Source organism: Buteo buteo, chromosome 1, assembly GCF_964188355.1.
Source record: "Buteo buteo chromosome 1, bButBut1.hap1.1, whole genome shotgun sequence".
Lineage (NCBI taxonomy): Eukaryota > Metazoa > Chordata > Aves > Accipitriformes > Accipitridae > Buteo > Buteo buteo.
Genome location: NC_134171.1, coordinates 8,420,548 through 8,442,711, shown reverse-complemented (window position 1 = coordinate 8,442,711; position 22,164 = coordinate 8,420,548). Strand labels below are relative to the sequence as shown.

The 22,164-nt window shown below is 38.0% G+C and overlaps 1 protein-coding gene across 2 annotated transcripts in view; it reads left to right on the top strand.

Moving 5' to 3' along the window:
* FAM53A (family with sequence similarity 53 member A) overlaps positions 1 to 22,164 on the top strand; it is a 73,229-nt gene that overhangs the window by 24,666 nt on the left and 26,399 nt on the right. Inside the window, exons 3-4 of one of the 2 annotated variants that reach the window (XM_075057341.1) lie at positions 5,212 to 5,266; positions 7,543 to 8,342. In XM_075057341.1, the coding sequence (XP_074913442.1) occupies positions 5,212 to 5,266; positions 7,543 to 8,342 (855 nt within the window). Of the gene's footprint in view, positions 1 to 5,211; positions 5,267 to 7,539; positions 8,343 to 22,164 lie in introns of both variants that reach the window. The other variant, XM_075057257.1, reaches the window with a different exon arrangement.

Below are 22,164 nucleotides of genomic sequence, written 5' to 3'. Positions count from 1 at the left end.
AAAAGTGTAGAAATTGCAGAGTGAGGTGTGGAAATGGAGAAGCAAGTGTGAATAAAAGTGTGCAACTAGGTTGCTCCCTACTAAAAAGGATTCATGGGAGCAAATGATGGCTTCTTGACTAAAACATGAACGTAAGATAATAAAGTACACTTTTTCTGCTAGTAAAGACAACTGCTAAATTTTAATAAGGGAAAAAGACTTCTAGTGCAGGTATTGAATCAGCTCTAGCACACTTAGACTTTTTGGCAAGAAGTTCAGGTTAATGCTGTAGTTTCTTCTAATAGCAACAGCAGTTTAGAGCAATTCTGAAATGGTCTTGCCTGCACCTTTCATTACTTGTGCTGGCACAAAGTTCTGGGGGACCATGTGGTGAATTGTCTTGTGAGCTGATTGAGGATTAAGACTAACCTTTCTTGCCTGGGTTAATGTTAACCCTTACAGGTTTCATGATACCTTCCACAGTGCATCTGTGCTTGTGTTGGCATAAGTAGGTAAAATAGCTGGGGAAAACCTGTTCTGTAATACAGCTTATAAATGAGGGTTATGAAAGAAAGAATAGCTCTTTCAAAGCTATTTACCTTCCAGTTAGCCAAGCTGGGCATAAAGACACGTATAGGACATAGCATGCTTTTTCATTTCTGTAAGCTGTATGATGACCAAATACCCTTCTTTACCTGTTACCCAAGTATGTTGTGTAAAATACTGGTTGTAGCTGCTTTTGCTACTCTGTTAAATGACATGCTGATTTTCCAAGCTGGTGTAATTCATTTGGTGAGTGCATGCTCAGTTATGTTATACAGTCTTGTGCTGTACCTGCCTTAAAAAAAACCCAAATGGTTGGGTTTCCTGCTGTAGAAGCAGGAATGTTGTTCCAAACTTTTGTCTCAAGTGGACAGTGTAGCTTACAAGGTAGAATAGTACTGCTGGTTGGTTGACTCTACCTCACAACAGTGAGATGTTCTGCGAGCATATTACAGCTTTCATGAGTTGACAGCGTCATTAAATCAAATAGTTGGTCTCTATTTCCTTGAACATAGATCTCTTAAGAGTCTTGAGGGGTTTTCTGTATGTTCTGGCTAAGCTTGTACTTTTTTGGTATTGGTGTAGAAGCTAGTATTGGGTTGTGAAATAACATTGTGTGAGATGTAACACTTCAAGGTGAGGTATTAAGAAGGAAATGTGAGCATCTCCAGACGAGCGTTTGTGGAAGGAAGAAGCTCTGCTATAAAGTCGTTCTGTGTGTGTGGGTTTTCATTATTTTTAGTTTTTATGAAGCTGACTTGTATTGAAAGACTTAAAATGGGCTGACTTCTTTGGATGGAAAGCCACTAGCTGAAAGACTTGAGGTCTGAGTCTAAGATGTGACTTGACTTAATCACTACTTCACATTCTGAGAAAAGGTCAAATGCTTCTCCCTACTTTCTATCCAGTCATACTTGGAGGATATTTGGTAGAGATGGAGGTCTGGCATGGCCTATTCAAATGATGAAAGTCACATCTGTATGGTGATGGTTAAATTAGTACTTGAATAATAAACACTGGGTTTCCTGCCATTTGCGAAGAATGCTGATAAATTGGAGGAACTCAAATGTACTTGGAAACTGGAGAAAATGCCTTGAAATTAAAGAAATTAATTTTAAAAATAGGAAGATCAAGAAGTCATTCTGAGAATAATGAGGACGATAGCACAGGCTGTGAAGTTCTTAATGTAGTAGATTGGAGTGTATATAGAAGAACAGCCAGAATTATTTTTGTTACAGCTCGGTTTTTGCTAGCAAAGAACACTTTTTTAAATTAGTGATGTAAATTATAATTCACTGCGAGTTTCCCTTGTGTGCCTCTTCCATTTACGCAGTTCAAGACTAGGTGTCTTTTTAAGTGAATATTTTAATGAAACAACAGCTGCTAAGACTAAGTAAGCCAACTGAAGCTTGCAGCACTGTCCTAAATGTCATAATGATGCAATTCCTTTCCTTTTGAGCTTAGTCTCTCCAAATGCACAAGAGGTTCTACTTTTGAATAAGCATTTCAAAATAGATACACTTTCGTGCATGAAGCAAACAATTCCAGCCTTAGGTGAAACTTGTAGTTTCATTATTTTGTGTGTCTCTATCTTAAATTGTGCTTCCCCCCCACCCCCAGAAAGTTCTCAAGAGGCATCAGATCTTGGTGGGGTTTTTTAACATCTATTCAAAAAGCAGTAGTTGGAAGATAGATGTGCATGACCTCTTGAGTTTCCTCTTCAGGAAAATGACCTTGTTGAATAATTTGTCCTTATTCTAAGGAAGACTTCCTTCACACAGAGAGTAGCAGACCTCCCTGTCAAGGTTCTTAACAATTGCAATCTCTTCTTGAGCATAACCATAAAAAAAGAGCTCTTCATTCAGGAAGCTTCAGGTAGATCACAGCGCAAAGGGAATGGATGGAGGAGGGTAGAGCATAGCCAACCCAGGAGAGCTGATAAACTGGTTCAGTGCCCTGTTACAGTAATACCTAGTGGGACTTCTGCCATGTGCCATATAGATAAAAAGATCCTTCCTCCTATAAACAATTTACAGCCTGATAGTCTACTCAAGTTTGGACTTCCAGACATCATTAAAATACACTACCAGATAGTGTTTCCAAGTATTTTTAATTTCAGTTATAGAAAGCCAAGTATATATCATAAAGGAGATTCCTTACTTATTCTTCCGTTAGTCACCCCTTATTTCAGTGCCTCGAGCTTTTTACTGGAAATAGTGCAGCTTACTGTCTCTTTTCTGCATATGATGTCATGTATGACATTCTTAGTGAGGGGTTTTGGTCTGAATTTCTAAAGAATTAGCACTTTTTTAAATTAACAGGATTCTATATAAATGATCACTTAAGAGAACAAGTTGTTGTTATAATGTCTGCTTTGTCATAGAACTGAGGACTGACTTCACTAGAAGCTGATCAGAAGAAATAGCTCTAAGGATGGGGTTGCTGTCTGCATTACAGAACATTGCAGTCATTCTGTGTAGTAGAGACAGTCTGTATGTGATCCCACTTTTTCCATGCCCCTTGCCCTTTTGAAAAATGCTTTCAGTGCTTTGCAGGTGTCAAAGATGTAGTTTAGTCTCTACCTGATGAACAAGGCTTTTTTAGGGTAGTTAAAGTGCAGGTAATCAAATAACTTGGGCATTTGTGAAGAGAGCCTTGTTAAAGATGCATTTGGCTGAAAACTATTTGTAAAAAGTAAATATCAATCTAATAATTGCCACATGGGATTGTCCTTGAGGTTCTGTTCCTTCTAAGCATCTAAGATCTCAGCCTGTAGGAATGGTCTTTTAAACATCCCTAATTATTATGTTATGATTAAGTCATTCTTACTGCCTTTTTCTATGTGCTTCAAGTTACATTAGCTTTAAGACTTTTTGACATGGAATTCTGTTCTATAAACATATTTTCCTTAGCTACTATCTGAAAGTTGAATAGGTTGTATTGCCTTTCATTTGGGGAAAATTGGAGAGGGAGGAATTTGCTGAAAAACCTTATCTTTAAGTCTCTTTGTTTCTCCTTCAGGGACAGCTGAAATGTAACTATTACTGCTATCTTAATGTGCTCTTGTGTTCTCTATGATACCTTAGTAGCTGTTTAGAGTAAACAATTGATACTAGCTTTTTAAATGTGTATACTATATAACTGGCAACTGCAGTTATGAAAAGCAAACTAGTAAAAGTGACTGCTACCTCTGCTGTCAAGTTGCAAACTTCAGATGGTTTGAATAGGGCTAATTAACTGCAAATCCGATGGAGACTAAAACTTGGGGTTCTGCCGTTTACTTGAAGTAGCCTTTTTTTAGAAAGAAGTTATAAATGTATCTACAGATGCAAATGTAAAGTAAAAATCAAAGGGCTTGTCTCATGTGCAGATGTTGATAAAAAAATAGGATTAAAAATCTGATTGCTGTCCTATCCTTTCATCAGTTCCATTATTTGATCCATTATTTCCTATGTCTAAAACAATAACACCAAGGGAGTCTTACCATAGTTTAGCACTTGTATCTTACATATGGGGCTCAAGGATATAAAGTTGTCACTAGCAGTCTGTGTGTTGCTATACAGCAAGAAAGAAAAGCTTTGTAGCCCAAGGATGTTTGTTTAAAAATTGACTTTGTATCTGGAAAGGAAGTGTATGTACAATGCTATCTTCTTTGGCTATATACAAAAAACAATGTTCACATAAAGTGTGTTGCTTTCTTTTAAAGCAATCTTCCTCTCCATCCTGAGGTGGTGTGCGGGGAATAAATAATGGCCCTTGGGCTCTAATGGAGCCTTAAGCCATTTATTTATAACTCCTCTTTAGGAGGCTGGATAGCAAGCTCTGTTCTTTGTCTGAAAAACGTAGACTGTTTAAGAATGCCTTTGTAGTAATATTTTTCTAGGTAAAATTAGTTAAGAAAATGGAAGACATTCTGCATACAAACTTGTCTTACTGTGTAGATGTTACTAATGAAGCTTAATCATAAATTCTGAAGCCCTTTGCACACAAACTTTGTTTTAAGCATGGCTTTTGCATTGTTTCTGAGTAGTGAACCTTCACCAATAAACTGTGATTTCAAAAACTGTCAGTCTGCAAAAACATGATTTTTGGATAGGAAAGACTTTTTAAATGGATTTTGTACTTTAAGAAGTAGGAAAACATTTTGCTATGCTGATTCTTAAGGAAATGTAAAATACTAGTAAAAAGTAGTTTTAAAAAAAAGCCTGAACTGGGCAATGTTCATTCTGGGGACCCTTAAGAGCTTGTATATTTAGTTTAGATAAAGCTATTCCTGTGTCTTGGTTTAAGATGAAGTGTTTTGCTTTTTACCCTTAAGAATGAAAATGGAAAGCCAATTGTCAGACTGTAATTTCCTCTCTGCTGAAATGAGAATTGGATCAAAGCTTTTTCATTAAGGGTGAATTATCACTTTTAAATTTGCAGTTTATTCACATGGGGTAATGTTGCAATGCTTGAAACAGTTTGATGCTTAGCAATATATCAGAAAACTTTACAAATAGTTACATGTCAGAGGTTTTGTTTAGAAAGATCAGCTGTTCAGGAATTTCTTCAAGATACTGAGCAAAACCATGTCCTTTTAAAGACATTGCTAGATGCACATACAGGGAAACTGAAAACTGCATGCAGTTTCCTTGAGGTGTATGCTCCTTCACACAGTTAAAACTTTTTTTTTCTGATTAATTTCAGTACTCATCTGAGAAGCTGAACAAAAGTGGCAGCTTGTTCCCTTTCGAAATCAACGGTAAGTTCTTCAGAAACCTTAGCTGTGTTTTACTGAGGTAATTGGTATAGCAAGCAGCCTTTCTTTTGTAAATAAGGTGAGGGGGATGGAGCATGCTGTTGTAGAGCCTGCTGGTTTAAGCTGGTCTTTGAACAATACTGGGAATAGCTAGTTGTTAGTTTTGTACTTGTGATCTGCTTTGCATAGTAAAAGCCCTTGTAACACTTTTTTTTTTGGGGGGGTGGGTGGGTGGCTCAATATCTGCTATGGTGTACAGAAGCACAGCAATGCTGTTTTTCATGCTAAACTTCAGGTTCATCAACTAGCAGAAAGCTCTTACATCTTTACACACCTTCTTACATGCTTTGCCACAAAGAATATGCAGCTTGATGCAAACCATAAGTTGAAGTCCAGTGCCTTCATACAAGTGTTATTTGCTTTCCTCCCCTTGGCCATCTTAAAATAAGAGTAAATTGTATCTAGCAAAAAATAAAAATGCCAGTTATTGATATGTAAACTTCGTACTGCTTTGAGGGATAGACTTGAAATTATGCATGTTCTGTGGTGTCTTTAAGCATGGAGGATTTCTATTTGCTCAGTGGGATTCCCTGTAAAATGTGAATCTTGGTTTGTGTGAGGTTTCAAAGGGAAATGGTATTTTATCTTAAATACCATTACCACGTAAACAGTTAAAACACGTGTGCAACTCTTGACTTTGTTTTTTTACAGCAAACTTTAAACCAACCTCCCAGCCTGGGAGAAAGCTTCCTAAGGATTTTTAAAAATCAGGCCAGTCCAAGCTAGGAAATTGTCATACAGTAGATGCTAGGAGTTTCAAACAGTATCTGGATCCCATTGTGTTGGCTTTTTTAGTTGCATTGAATTATGGATGGTCCCTGCCTTGAAGAGCTTACATGCTTAAGGCAAAGCACAGTATGTGGTTGTACCCATCTGAAAGAATGGAGGAGGAAGGACAGAGGAATTCTAATAAAACATGTTGTTTGAATAGGCCAGCTGTCTGCACAGTTAAATGATTTTGAGACAATAGGGTGTTCTTTAAATAAGATCCAAATAAACAGGATAATCCATGACATACTTTCGGCATGGAACATGTACAACTATTTGGATTTGCAATTTTTAAAGCTACTCAGCAAATGTTTTATCTGTTGATTACTCTAAAAACTTAGTTTAGACAACCAACTACAAGAATATACAAATATTTAATGTTCAGCCTATATCTACGTTCTTAAAATAGGCATAGGGGAAAAGCTTGGTATTTTAAATATTCTGTCGTTAAAGCCAGGATAAGTGAAACTTACTTGGCTAATTGGTTTAAATTAGCAAATTTTCTAACCAAGCATGAAGCACTGTTAACTGGCCAACAGTTTTGCTGCTTTTCAATTTGCAAATCCAAAGTCTGCTGTAGTTCTTCTTACACTTCATTGTATAATGTGGAGGAACAGCTGTAAAATGTGCAGAATGTTCTCAAAGAAATGCTTTACAAAAGAGTGAGAGGCTTCACTGGCAGACTGCTTTTAACCCAGCATTGCCACTTCAGATGAGAAGTTGTGCGCTATGGGTTATGTCTGTATTCACAGTAAAACTTGCAAGAGGGTCTTAAGGGATACTCACGTTATTTTATGCATTGAATTGAGATTTTTTTTTCCCTACACTTTGAATATGAAGAAAAAAAAGGAAACAATCTGCAGTCTGATTTAACTTCATACTGTTTCTAATTTAAAGTAAAGCTTTTCACACCACAGAATGTGAATGCACATCTCTGAAACTTTTCTTTAGGAAGGTATTTTTAATAGAAAAGAGTAACAGCCAAATGAAGGACAGCAGTCTATGAAGAGATTATCCTGCTCTTTTATTTGAGGGGAAAAAGAAAAAAGTTCTCACATTACTTGTTAATCCGTTTTGGTTGTACCTTAGGTTGTTCACTGTTACAGGTTTTAATAGTGGTATATGCTATGTGCTAGGAAGCAGGTAAGCAAGCTGTCCGTGTTGCTTGCTAAGAAACACAGTGCTGTAACCGTTCAGTATGTAGGAAGAAGCATTAACAAGGTACATATATACTGGAATTGGCTCCTGAAATACTTCGGTCTTCATATTTTGGGGATTTTCTACCTTGATTAAAATGAGTATGTAACTATAGTGTGAAATTTCGATTAAGAGCTGGATATTTGTGGCTCATCTAAGTCTGAGTTTGATTCATGGTTTTACATTAAATTGGGTCTAAGCAAATTGTCTTTTTCCTTTGCACCTTTCACATGTATCTGTTTTGTTTTCAGAAGAGAGTCCCTGGAAAGCTTTAAATGGGGGTTGCCCAATCCAGACTGACACAACAAGGAATTCGGCTTACCCTTTCCCAGTGTGCCCCTTCAGCACCGGCACTGCCGGTAATGGTAGTCTGCAGTGGCAGCAGGAATCTTCCAGCACGTCTATGGTGTCAGGATGGATAAGTGAATTAAACCTTAACGAGAACTCGGGTCAACCCTTGGCACCACCAACGAAACGCCATTGTAGGTCCCTGTCTGAGCCAGATGAGCTGGCTCGCTGTCGGTCACCGTGGAAGCCTGGCAATTCAAAGGTTTGGACTCCCGTGTCAAAGAGACGGTGTAATAGCGGTGGTAGTGCTACCTTGCAACGCTGCAACAGTCATGGAAGTGCAACCTTACAGAGAAGCACAAGCATCAGCCTGCCACAAAACATACTGTCACTAAACAATGTCTTCACTATCACCAGCTTCAACACATCACCAGTACCCAGACCTTCCTCTGCCAGCAGCGGGTTTGTGGACAGTAGCGAGGGCAGCACAAGCTCGAGTACCCGTTGGAATTCCGGAGGCCCTTGTGACTTTAACCCAAGGCGCCGCCTCTCCCTCTCCCAGGAGCACATCACCGAGACGGGAAATCTCTTGCCTTCAGCCAACAGCACTCCCACCTCCACACCCGAGCTCAGCCGGCGTCAGGGCTTGTTGAGATGCCGCTCTCAGCCTTGCGTTCTGAATGAAAAGAAGAGCCGGCTAAAGCGCAGACGGGAGGAGGATGTACGATGGAACAGACCATCATTAGACTTTTTTAAAATGACACGGGTGAGATTTTACTTTCCTCAGTGTGTGGAGGGAGCTCTTGCAGAAAGGCTATTTCTAGATATACTGAATTAATTTGTAGTTGCTACAGACTTGCTTTTGTTCATGTGCTGATACACATCGCCTTCAGCGGTATAGCAGGCATCTTACACTTGCCAGTGCTATATACTCTATAGCAAATCAGTTACTTTTTGCTCCCAAAGCCCAGTTCTTGAAGTCCAGTCTACTTGATACAGACTATAAAGAGCTATGAAAACATGCTTGAAGCAGAGGCCAAATTAAAATGGCTTGTTTTTAAAACACACGGAAGCCATGGGGGGGGGGGGGGGGCGGGGGGTAGACAGGGTAGCAAAAAAGTTAGGCCACTGTGTTCCTAGAGAACAGCATGCAATGATTTCTAAGTCATCTTGGTGCAAATCTGTTTCATTAAGCTTCCTCTTACAGTTTGAATAATTCCATAAAGCTAAATAAGAGCAAGCAAACCCCTATATAAATGAACTAACTAATGAAACTGCTAAGAAACAGTCATAAATAGAAATAGTGTTCTAATAAGGCAACTGCAGGTGCTCCAGCTCAATGGAGATGTGTTTTACTCCAGTTACTCAGAATTCTACTTAATTCCTCATGTGACAGTAAAGGTGCCGACTTAAAAACCAGTAAACCTCAGTTCATGCCTATACTTTGCATGTAATACAAATGCACATACAGAGCTCATTTTTCCAAAGCTTCTGTGTCCACAGAGGCAACAGCTACAGTTTAAAACAGAAGATGCTTATTTAGTTTCTGTAAATGTAAAACTGAGTCTTACGTGATGGTCAGAGAACACTTTATGCTTGTGAGAATGTAACTACTGGCTTCAGTAGATACCAAACTCAGGAGGTTTGTGTGAGTAGATCTGTTATGAGTAGCGGGGAGGAGGCAGTTTGCAGAAGTAGCAATAAAAATGTAAGGAAGGGAAATAGTCTGCACCAGTGTTCCTGCTATTTGATGCACTGTGCAAAAGAAAAGCTGAATATAATGAGATGCTGGCTAAAATGTCCAATCAGTGGTACCTTGGTATTAGTAGGCTTTATGTAGAAATGTGTGGCAAAAATACTAGTAAGATACTGGAACTGAACGATCTACTGTGGGATATTCAGAGTTAACTAGTTTGTCCCCTTTGCTTAACTAAAAGTCTGTATGATGACATCTGTCCTTCTCTTACACCTTTGAGACAACTTACAACTTCAAGGATTTTCTTTAAAAATATGGGAGTTTTTTTGATGAAGCTGTGGGGTAGGTAATTGGTTGGCAAGCCATATAGAATGATTGTTTGCTTATTGACAAGGTTGGTAACCAGTTCTGTTCTAGATACGACTAGACACTGTTTTGAGTTTTGGTTAAGATGCAAGTTTACTAGTTAGCTAATCAGATCTTACCTGTTTCCCTGTGTTAATCACTGCTGAGATTAGTTTGCTAATCTACTCCAGAAATACTAGTGGATTTGCCTTTCAACTGCCTGTGTGGTCAAATGCAGGTTTCATTATTTAAACTGAATGTAAAATTTAAAACTTGCTCCTTTTTTGGCTAGACTTGCTGTTTGCATTCTTCAGGCTCTAGAGGTGAGCTAAAGTATTTCAGACTGACAGAATAGCTTTAGTTGCTCAGATGTTATACCTTCTAAATAATCCATATAATGTGTATGAAGAAAACTTGATATAGCCCATGTCTATAGGAAGTTTTTTGGCTATTTAGATTTGCTGCTGAGTTGAAGAGTGCATGAGACTAATACTCAGCTGGTCTTGATTACTTTTTCCTGCAAGATCTATTTTGAAATAATGTTTTTGTGATAAGCTGAGTAGTTTATGCAATGAAATTCATTCTATTCTGTCAAGGCCTGATGGTTTGGGTTTTTTTCCAGCTGTTTCAGTAGAATCTTCCTGTAAAGATACTACTGTGTATTTAATCAAAGGCACAAAGTATAGTTTGGAAATGCATTGTTTTCCAAACATGCTAACTTTAGTGAAAACATCTGTTCAAAAACTAGGCAAGTACTGAAAACATTTGAAGTAAAAATCAAATTAACTTTTCAAGAATTGTTGGGGTTTTCTTAGAATGACAGCTTGCTTACCCATTACATTGTTAGAAGTCTTATATTTCCTCATAGCCTACCTTTTCCCCACATGCCAAATCCTGGCAGATATATGTGCTTTGAAACTTATATTGTGGTCTTAAACATTTCTCTCTAAACTTAAACAAAATTACTGCTCTGCAAAATATTATAAGCTAATACTACAGAAGACTTGTTTTGAAGTGTCATACAAGGAGATGTGGATGTGTCCTATATCTGCATATAGCTCAGTGAAGATGAGGACTACAATAAGGGGAAGTTCAGTAAGACCTCTCTTTCATGTATCTTGATGGCTCCTATTGTTTCCAAAAATATTTTTTCTGTGATTTCAAATTCACTTCTAAGTCAGTTTCTGAAAGACCTATGTTGAAAACAAGTGCTTTTAAGGATTTTTTGTTCTAAGCTTTACTGCAAATATTTTGATGTCCTGAAATCTTCCTGAAAATCTAAACTTACTGAATAGTTGCTCAAAACCAGGTCAGTAATTAGATAATTAGTATTGCTTGTGAAGAACTTAAGTCATATGTTATCATAGATCTGGAGGTGCTGGGAAGGGAGAGTTCTTACTTTACATCATGGTGGTATATTGGAGCCACAACTGTGTGAAGAGGGCAGTTTTGGGTTTGCAGCTGTTTTTGCTAATGCTCTGGAGTCCTGAGAGGTCAGCACTGCCAAAGTTGCTCAAGGTTTCTCAGCTAGGAATTCTCTCAAATCAATATTTGTCAGAACTAAATGATTTATTTACTTTAACCTGAAGCAAGTGCTGTTCTTCATTCAGATAGATCTTGAATAGCTGTGGTTGGGTGAAGTTTTAGAGGGAGAAGGGGATGAAAGGTGCTTTTGGGGTTGTTTTTTTTTTTTTCATTAGTGAACTGGTTTTTTTGCTAGCTGAGTTCTGGAAAATGTACTTAGTAGTTGCTGCTTCAGTCCCTACTAATTTGCTAATGTAAGTGCTAGAAAATCAGTCTAATTCTGAAAGCCAAGTTCCCATTGCCATTGCTTTTTAAGCTTAGAGTTCATAGGTGAGTAAATTCAGATTATTAATCTATACTTATAAGCTGTCCTTAGTTTCTGTACTTGTTCATGGCTTGCTCCTTCCATTGTTGCCTCTTTAACATTTTAATTTGTGCCTTTATTTAAAAGGAAAGAAGTGGGGCAGCTCTTAACACTATAAACTTTCTTTCTATATACTTTGACTTTATTTTCTTCTTCCACAGACCTTCACACTTTACTTCACTGTACTCCCCCTCTGTTTTAGATTTTATGCCCTCGTGGAAAAGAATATGCCATATCTTCAATTCTCATGAAAAACACTACATTAATATTCAGTAAAATGAGTAATTCATATGTAGAAATAGAAATGATTGGGCAGACTCCTGTACACCACTGTTTAGCTCTTGCATAGTGCTAAATTCTGAAAGGATCTTTTTCTGGACTTGAAGCTGAAAATACAAACTTGTGAAACTTCAGACCTTCTAGAACATGAAGACAGCTGTAAAAACAAATGGAAAAGACTGTAGGAAAAGATAACAAAATGTGATAGCTGTTTTCAGCCCCTAAGGACTCAAAATTACTTTCTCTGTTCAGTTACGTATGCAAGAATAGCTGTATGAGTTGTAGAACAGCAGAACAGAGTATCTATGCCTACTTCGTATTTGTTCACAATTGTCCAACTGAGAAGCTGGCTCCAGTGAGGAGTGTTGGTCTTCCTTCACTGCAGCAGGTGTCTGGTCACCCTGGTATTTCAAGATGACTGTGCATGGCAAAGAGCCTCTTTGGACTTCTGCTCTTCTGCAGCTAATAAGCTCTATCACAGAGGCTGCTGCAGAATAAGTAGAGGTGGCATTTAGACTGGTAACTGCTGTAGGAGGGTAGAAATGTTTCTTTGCTGAGGAAACTGCTGAGCTTTTTTCAAATGTTCTGCTTCATGAATTATATCAGTCAATCCTGAGGTGCAACAAGTAAAGAACAGCCAAGAGGTTGCACGTGTTTTTCAGTGTGTAAGCAAGTTTTATTGTGACAGTGAGATTTAATTCTGTTTTAGATCAAACAACGCGCCATAGTTTGAAGTCTTGCTGGTATTTAACGTTCTTGTGCTACTCCTCCCCCAATGCTGTGGTGTGGAGTTCAAAAAAAAAAAATAAAAATCTTGGTATCATGCTTAAAAAAAAAACCCAGACTTTTAACATGTTCTCTGAAGTAGTCTTTGGTCTGTTTAAATAGTTAATACAAAATAGCTGGCTTTATCCAAGTAAGGAGTAGTTTCAAGTACTCAGTGCTATGGCATCTCATGCATTAACATTAGACTAGGTAAGACACCACAATGAAAAGTTTTAGGGGGCTCTGAACAGTGAAGGAACTCGGGGACTGAAGTTGTGATTTCCTAGCACAGAGTGCTTCTGCCTTCTTAGAAATGCTTTCAAGTCATCTGGATTTTATACTAGCGGATTTTCCTGGTACTGAGAGAGATCCGAAGTGCCACACCAGGTCAGGCCAAACTCTGTGCAGCCTGGCACCCTGCCTGACAGAGAGCAGCTGCTTTGAGGCATGCAGGAACAACGAATGCGCAATGTGAATGTGATACTTCCTCCAGCTCGATGGCCTGGCTTCTGCCAGTGTGCATCTTGGGGGCTTCAGAGTGAGGATCAGTGGCTCAAACTCTGGCAGCTATTGGTAGATCTGTTTTCTGTGGATAATCTGTTTTTTTTAACCCTTTATCTTGGACTTCCACAATATTCTACAAGAGTTTAATTTTTGTAAACTGTCTTCATCATGACCTTCTCCAAACACCTGAGTGGTTGATTTGTTTTCTTTCCTGGAGTTTAAGGTCTTGAATCAGCAAAACACTTGAATAACTTTGATCCTTAAAGTAAATTGAGCTTAAATTGTCTCTGCTTTAATTATTGACTTTTATGCCTCAGGTCACAGTGGTGTAGTGGCTTTGTGGATCTATATAGCAAGGTGGGCTTCTCACAGAAGATAGCTTCTGAATCATAAAGACTTGTCAGCTCTGGCCAAAGCAGCAAGACTAGTATTGCTTAGGTATGAGGATAAGCGGAGGGACTAGTTGATGGTGATTTCCGCAGCAGTTTAAAAAAAGTATGCAAGGTACAGATGAATGGTGGATGTGGATATAGTTCCCTGAAGGGTGTGATGAGGAGGAGGCAGTATTTTATGAAGGGCAGAACCCATCAGGAGTGCTGTGACTGAACTTAGATCAGATAACTGCTACTTTTCCTGCAGAGACTTTCTTAGTAACTCCTGATCTGTTGTGGAACCTCTGCATTCACTTACTTGAATTTTACTTTGTGTGGGCCAGTTTGCAGAAGCCAATGTGAATTCGTACGAGGGCGAGATATGATACTAGTAATTTATCTAAACCAGGGTAACAAAACTTGTGGTTGCTATCTGAGAACTATTAGGCATTCATTTTGTTTTTTTTTTTCTTTTTGAGGTCACTCTAATGGTCAGTATGCAGACAGGTAAATGAATTAGCCATACTGTGGCCTAAGTTTAAGCGAAATAAGCTCTTAAGCATTCTCCTTGATTCTTTGAGTTCTTGTTATCAAGAAGATTGCTGGGTATGCCCTATTAGGCATAGTTACAGTAGATTTGTTCCCTTTTATTATGCCACAACAAAGTGGATTAATGTTCCCAAGCTGCACAAGCAGTGTCACTGCTGTAAGTAGAACTCGAGCATGGACGTAGAAGAGACAGTATCATACCCATGAGTAGTGCAGTGAAGTAGCCACTCGCTTGCATTAGGCTTTCTCCCAGGCTGCTGTTTTAGCATATGCAAGATAAAGAAGTGATATTAAGAGTCCCTTACAATGCTAGCAGGGTAACCTGCGAGTCAAGCCTGGACTGGCTAAAGTAGGTTAAGTACTGGCTCACGAAGTTCATTCAGATTGTGTTCTCTAAATAGTAAGCATGTTGCTTTAAATAGTTTGAGATGCTTATGTAAAGCTTGTCTCTTATAGCCTCCTGTCAAAATGGGAACAAACAGGTTATTTGGGGTAGATGTACTTTCCACTTGTGGATACAGTTAAGTCAGCAAAGGCTGTTCTCTGCCTAGCAGACTACACTTGTGTAGTATGATTTGGGGAAGATATTTAATACAACTGCAAGTCCTAATCGCTTAAGCTCTTGTGGTACTCTTACAAGAAGGCGTAGTATAGCATCTCTTGGTCAGAATACAGGTCTGTGGTTTGTTGTTTTTTTTTTTTCCTACTTGTAGATGACACTTTGTAATTCAGCGATGCATTGATGTGCACAGTTGCTTCTCAGACAAAATAGATGGTAGATGTCCTTGCACTGTATGGGGGTATCTTTTGCTTCAGGGCACCCTTGATGCCCTTGGCTTTTGGAATATGGTTTGTGGAAAATACAATACAGATGAGCTGTATGTAGTGAAGGATTGGACTGGGGTTGATGGGGATCAATAAAATGGTAGCAAATGTAAATATGTAACACTAGTTAATTTACTAGTATTTTCCCCTTGTATAAGATTAAGGCCCAAGAAGAACAGCTATGAATGAAGCAATTGAGCCAGGGACAGAATTTTGTTTCTTGTTTGAAAATTGAATACCTACTCCTAGGGGAGCCTTTAACTTCACATTAGAAAAATAGAGCTAATCCTGGCCTACCTTTCCTTTGAAAAACAGTTCTAAGGCCTTATTTTTTTTTTCCTTCCCCTGGTAGTAATTTCTGTAAGTGATCATAAACCAAGAAGGCAAAAGATAACATGAATTGTATTTCAAAAGGCATGAAGTAATTTAAGCTCAGTGGTCAATGGTCTTGTTCAGAGGAAGGGAGCTGGGTATCAGAATTGTCTGGCTAAGTAAATCAGTGGTTTAAATCCACTTTGTGTAATTCTAGGCTTAAACTTAATTTATAGCTGAAAAGAAATGGTCAGCAGTGGACCTCAAGGAAAACCTTTCTACTGTTTGCCTATACAATGTACCCCTATGTGCAAGAGGCCAAAGACTTCAGCCTTTCCGAAGTGTAAGTGTTTTTTCTTCAAGGGCAACTTTATGACTTGGAGGACAAATGTCTGAATGGAAATGGATACAATAAGATAATTTGTAGGTTTTCTAAGCTTCAGCAGAGTGAAAATAAACTACTGCTATGCCTGCAGGATTTTGAATAATGAAATGCAAGTCAACTTTGATCTGTTAGAGGTTGATAAAGTTATTATATTTATTCATTGCAAATTAGTTTAGAAGTTAGAGAATTGCTAAGATTGGGAAGAACCCCTCTTTGGAGAGGAACAGGTGTGTGGGAGGTTGGAACAGTTTCTTGAGATGCCTAGTCTCCTGTCCAGTTATGAAAGGGAGAGGCTTTCTGAGCAAACTTCAGTGATGGCCAGTCACGGTCCCAGCACCACTTTCATTGGTAAAACAGCACAGATATTCCTGAACTCTTCGCACCTGTCTCTGGATAACAGATGTCTAGTAAATGTCAAAGCTGCTAATTTAACCTACAATCCAAGTCAAAATACTTGGAAGTTGAGCAATATGCATCTACTATGTAGTGTGATTGTCTCCCGTATCTTCAAATTAAATGAAAAATAACATACAGCAGTTTGAGTTGAAGTTTGTGTGAGTGACTACTTATGTTTGGCTTACTATCAATCTGTAAAAACCAACTGTGGAAATCATGGGTGAGGAACGATGTTTCAAATCACCCTGTCTAATGCTCTGTTGATGCATGATTACTTCCCACAATATATATTTCTTTTTTAGTATTTGGTCCACTGTAGCCTTTTAAATGCCTCCAGGGATGGGGTTTCCTTAGCAGATAAAGAGCCTTTTGTGGGAAGCAAAGGCAGTTTCACTTAAGGTATAAAATTCATTCAGACTCACTTAAGATAGTGGCATGTATTTCTGGGTCTCTTTCCTAGTGTCATGATAATATTTTATGGAAATAAAACTTTAATTTAAGCTTCCTGGTCCTCTGGTCAATGAAAACATATGAGCTCTCTTAGTCTCTATTTGAAAGCAATTTCTGCGGGAGTGGGAGGAGGGATAGCAGGTATTAAGTATGGTGTCTTAGAGACTAGGAGTCTGTATCCAGTTATTCCTTTCTGTTTTATGAAAATGTTAGGGATGATTGTGCTTTTTGCCTGGAATACTTTTTTTCATGGGAGTTAGAGGAATTACACATGAGCAGTATTTGCTGTAAGAAATAATAGTCAAGGACTTAGGGTTTCTTGCAGAACTTTCTGAGGACTTGAGTAGAACCAGCTAAAGTGTTCAGCTAGATCTCCATTTCCAGTCAAACATTTAGACTATTCCTTTCACTAATACGTATGTCTCTTAATAATTTAAAGCTCTTCAAAGTACTCCAGTAAAATAGGTTAATCAACATGAATATTTTGTAGAAAGTGATGAACCGTTTCAGTCATTTTAAGTTTTATTTACTCTTCTTTCTGAAGTGTTACACAGATGTTGCTTCCTATGCTGAAGTTCTTATGTTAAAAAAAAAAACCCTGCTGTTTTCAAAACTTAGAAAAAAAAATTCTTTAACCTGTATCGTGTCAGAATAAAAAGCCTGTATTCCTGTGATCTGCAGTGAAGATGTGCATAACTAATAAGTGGACTTAAACTCTGAACATATTTTAAAAAAAAACAAACACAAAACCAAAACAGAAAACCCCCAAACCAACACAACTTTATTCTATGCTGTTACAGATCAATAGCAGGGAGGTTGTATCAGGATGTGTCTAGTTCAAATGGTGTTTTGCTTCTCAAAAGAGATTCCCCAGGGTGAATGAGCAGTAACTTCAGACAGAAAAGCCAATGGTGATTTCTGACTTGAGGAAAGCAAGCTGTTCCCTCTGCTAGCTCTGTGATTCCGCTTGGGATGTGATATGCTGTGTCTATTGAACTAGGAATTGTTCCCGTATTTTAATTTATGTAGCTTAAATATACCTGTACTTGTGAGCATTCTTCTAAACTTCTTTATCACATACTTGTCTCTTGCAGTGTTCATTGTTTGAGCAGGAACTTGCTTAAATAGCAAGAGCATTTTCAGGGAGGTATTGAACTATATTTTTATAGAGCATGCATTTGTGGCATAAGTAGTTCACTTAAGTTTAAAGACAGCTTTTAACCTTGTTAGAAATCTGTATTTTCCACTGGGCTTTATGTTACTATCTGACAATCAGTTATGAGTTTGGATTTTGTCATTTGAGGCACGGTTGTATGGCTCTTTTTCATCCTTCTAAATCGATGAACTGCACATCTGTTTTGTGATAGTAACGTTGGAAGTCTCTAAACTTTTCTATTTCAGGAGTGACTTTGTTAACATCAGTTAAGGCATATCTAGAATTACATAGATCTTATTAATAATAACTGTGGTGTTTGAAAACTGATGTTCGTTTTCTATAAGCAAGGTTACCCCATCCCTTCCCAGATGGTTTTTAATGTGAAGTGCTTGAAAATCTTGAGGTGTTTTGTTTAAATCTGGGTATTATGCTTAGTAACTAACAAAGCAATCTAACAACACTAAGTTTTAACTTATTAAAATAAGTTTAGACATTGTACCATGTGAAATAGAATTACTCTTGTACAAAGAGCTGAGTCTTTCACCAAAATGTGTGTATAGTAGCATGGCCTAAAGACAACCTTTGTGCCATGACTAACTTTGAAGGGCAGGTTGGGGGAGCAAATGTTGAGAGCTTTTACTGTTATTTAGGAGGTGCAGAGACTTAAGTGTGGGTTTTAGTTCTTCAGCGTGCTGTGATGAATTCTTGTGGAAATGAGAAGAGTCTATGTTTCTAAAATGAAGTAAGATATTAGATTATACCATTGTTTCAGGGGCAGGTAAACATCGTGTAAACCTTTGCAAAATTTGGCTATGAGAAAGGCTGGTCAGATTGTAACTTAATTTGACAATGAATCTCATAAGGCTTAGGATACCAAGATGGTGCTATGGTATGTAGCTACTGAACTGACTTGTTGAAGCTTTTCAAGTAAAAGCAGTGGACTTTATCCAAGTGCATGTAAGTAACATGTAACTCAGCTCAAAATGGGGAAAAAATGCTGTGGATTTGGTTGTCAGAGACACTGCCCTGTGGAATTAACTTTCCTTTTGAACAGTCTATATGAACCTTTATGCTTGCAGTACGTGTAGTTGATTGTGTAAGCTGTAAGGGTTTCCTGGCAGAACAATGCTAACTTAAGAGTGCAATTATTACAAAAGCAAGATGTAGGAGACTGTGTAGTGGCAGACTGGCTTGATGAGTTTGGATCCTCTTTTCTTGATGATATGTGTTGAGCCCAACAAATTAAACGGGGAATGGTGCCTGGTTTTCGAGGCTTTCAGTATTTCTTCTTTTCCTTTAAAAGAATAAAAAGTGATTTTTCCTAAAGTAAAAGCATTTCTGATAGCAATTAATGTTTGCTGTATCATTTTCTTGAACTTCAGATAGTTATACAGCTGAATACAGCTGGAAGAAAGGACATCCTTAAATAAAAAATGAGATGTTGAAACTAATTCTTGTCAACTTCCCCAAATTCTTTTTGAATCTGAGATTGAGACTCTCCCTGCCCTGTTCAACAAAGTGCTTATTGGGAACTTGAATTAACTTTTCCCAAAAAGTTCTATAGGGGAAAAAAATGTTAAACTGTGTTAAACTGTCTTTCTTTGTTCTGAATTAAAGGTAGTCCTTCATCACTCACTTTAGTTTTCTTCTCTTTGTTTTGTTATAGATGAAGGTGTGCTAACTGTAAAATGCTTCATTCTTTTCACATCCACTCTTGTGTAGTTTTAAGTTTGGATTCTCCAAATACTTGAATTCTTATGTTGGTATTTTAATGATGTTCTTAAGCAAATGCCAGCGTGCAAGGCATTGGTGATGATGCATTACCTTCTCTGAAGCTGTGCTTTCCTGTGATTATCCTGTAGCATGTTAGTGTTGTGCAGTCATTTAGTCTGCTTTGAAATTATGGAGGTTTTGGTTACAGAAACCACTTTAGTATTTGTTTTTCCCCTTCCTCACTCCCCTCCCCTTGCCACCCCTGTGGTTTGAGTTTTGTATGAGGAGGACTCAGAGGAAGGGAAGTTGAATTCCTTTTCCTCATTTTCCTCTTTCAAATACAATGGTGATTACAATGTCTGTATGAAACAGGCATTATATTTTGGTAATAATGTTTTGTCTCAAAGCAAGTGAGTCATCTTCTGACTGCCAAGCTCCAGAATATGACAGTCTTTAAGAACTTTCCATATGAGGAAGCAATAACAGATTTGTGGGACAGCTAATGAGTAATAGATAATTAATGTCCTGCTCCTGCTAAGCTTCAGTATCTGACAGGTATTTTGCCTTTTAGTGGGATGTTTAGAGAAACATTTTCTACATAGTTTATAATTTGATCTAATATATGAAGCCTTTAAATGCCAACTTTTTATACCGTGGCACAAAAGCAATGTGACTTGCTCTCACACAGTTACCTGTTGGGGTGTTTGTTCACGTAGTTCTTGTGAGTTTATTCTAGGGCAGCAGAGATTAAAGTTTAATCTATTAAAAAATAATCATTGTTATAGTTTGGGAGACAATTGATATTTTGTCTGTATTGGTGAGCATGTAACACTAGCTTCATATTTGATCTAGATGAGCAGGAGAAGTATCCTTGATATATTAAATATTATTTTAAACTTGAAGTAGAGTTAGGGTTACCTAATATTTGAGATAATTTTTATGTAGCTTTAGCTTAGTTTAAAAGTATTAAAAATAATTACTTCAGCAAGCTGAAAGTTTCCAGTTGGCAGTATTGGGCTTCTTTTAATCATCAGAGCTCACACTTTCTATTAAATGGGAGAATCTTGCCTGTAGCACTTAATGGCTCTACTGAACAAGTGGCCTTCTGAATCTCTGCTATTTCAGCACATCTGATGTTGTTCACGTATAGCTCTGCGGTTGGTATAAAGCTAGTAAAATTCCTTGATGGTCTTCTGTAACTGATGAAGATGTTTTGACACCAGAGGTGTTAATTTTGGTATATCTTCCAAGAAACAGCCATTTTGAGAAGGAAGGCCTTTCAAAATAGGTGTCCAGGTGTCTTACAGCAGGAAAGCTTTCCCAAGAGCTCTAAGGCACATCTGAGGCTTGTGTAGTCTCGGACTTATGGGAGCAAGTCTTGATATCAATGACAGGTCCTTCAGGCAGGACCAGCATGTGCTGTTGCAATATCTTCAGCCTCTACCAGGCTTCAGTTTGAACTTGCTCTTAAATTTTCTAATCCTGTTTTAATACACAGGCCCAGTTAACTGAGACTTGTTTTACTGTGGTGTCAGAACAAATACCTGAGGATGAATCTGCAGTTTGCCAAGGTGTTGGAGATAATGCAAGTCTTAAATTTGATGCTTTTACCTCTTCCTGCCACAAACAAGATGAATTACTTAGATGGCCTAAAAAAAAACCACAAAAACAACCAAAACCACAACCACCCGCCCCCCCCCCCCCCAAACACAACAAAACAAACAAAAAAAAAAAAATAAAAAAAAAGGAGGGGGGGAATTGCTGTCCATCTAGGGCTCCATTTCAGATGTACTGGAACTTGGATAATCCAGATCTTCTGTAATTCCCCTCTTCATTACGAAGAAAAAGCTCCTTTATTTATACCTCTAATTGCTAATTAGTGAAGTCCTTAATTTGTTAGAAATAGCTTTTTAGGTTGAGCAATCTTAGAGGGGAACACTTTTTCTAATCTTGTACCTTAAATGATGCTGCTGTCAAGAACAGATTTTAAGTTTCCATACTGAAACATAACTGATAACTATGTCCCAAACCAGAGTTGTACAGGTCAAAGTTGGTTAAGAAGTGGCCTTGTGGTTTTTTCAAACTGCAGCAGCATTTTCTTGGCCTAGTTATTTTTCAAAGACAGGTTACTATTTTTCTTACCTTGAATATTGTTGTTGCCTGAAGAGGTTAGTCTAATGGTTTGACACATGGTTTGGAGAGCCTCTAGTCTTTGCCTCTATTACCGTTGAATTTGGATGCTATTCTGCCCAGCAGTGTTCTAAAAAAAAAAAAAAAGAAAGAAAAAACAAAAGTAGGTGCTTGAACTTGAAAAGCTGCTTCAGTAATAGGCCTTGAAAGCAAGCCTTTCTGTAGGCATGTAAGGCTTTTTCTTCTAGGATGAATTTTACATGGTACAAATCTAAAGTATAGAACTGTTCTACTGGGAATCAGCTTTTTTTGTCAAATGGCAGTTAAGCGTCCTTACAAAATACATGTCTGTGTTTATTGGAAGTTGGCAAGCCAGCATGATGTCTCCTGACTAATTCCACATGGTCTAAAAACTTTTTTCCTTCAAAGTGTTGCCAGCTTCCTTCCCCATTACTAGATCTGTGTGTGCCTGCATGTGCTTATGTTTTATAAGGAAGTTATGGACTATTATTTGCCGTTGTAAGTTCTCTTTTCTTTGGAGGGAGGACAAGAGAAGTGAATGTTGGAAGCAGGAGTAATTCTTTTATTACGGTGTGAGACCAGGGCATGCACTGAATTAAGTAGTTTACACAGCTTACCACTCTTCAGGTTCTGCTTCTTGTATATTTACTGTTCTGTAACTCCCTGTTGGCGTTGCTCTGAGTTATCTTTGCTGCTCTGCCTTGCTTTGCTGCTTTCTGTTTAGGGATTTTTCAAGTTCTTTGTCTGGTGTCAAAATCCTGTTTAGGCTCCTTTGTAGAGAATAACTGTTCAGAAAACCAGCT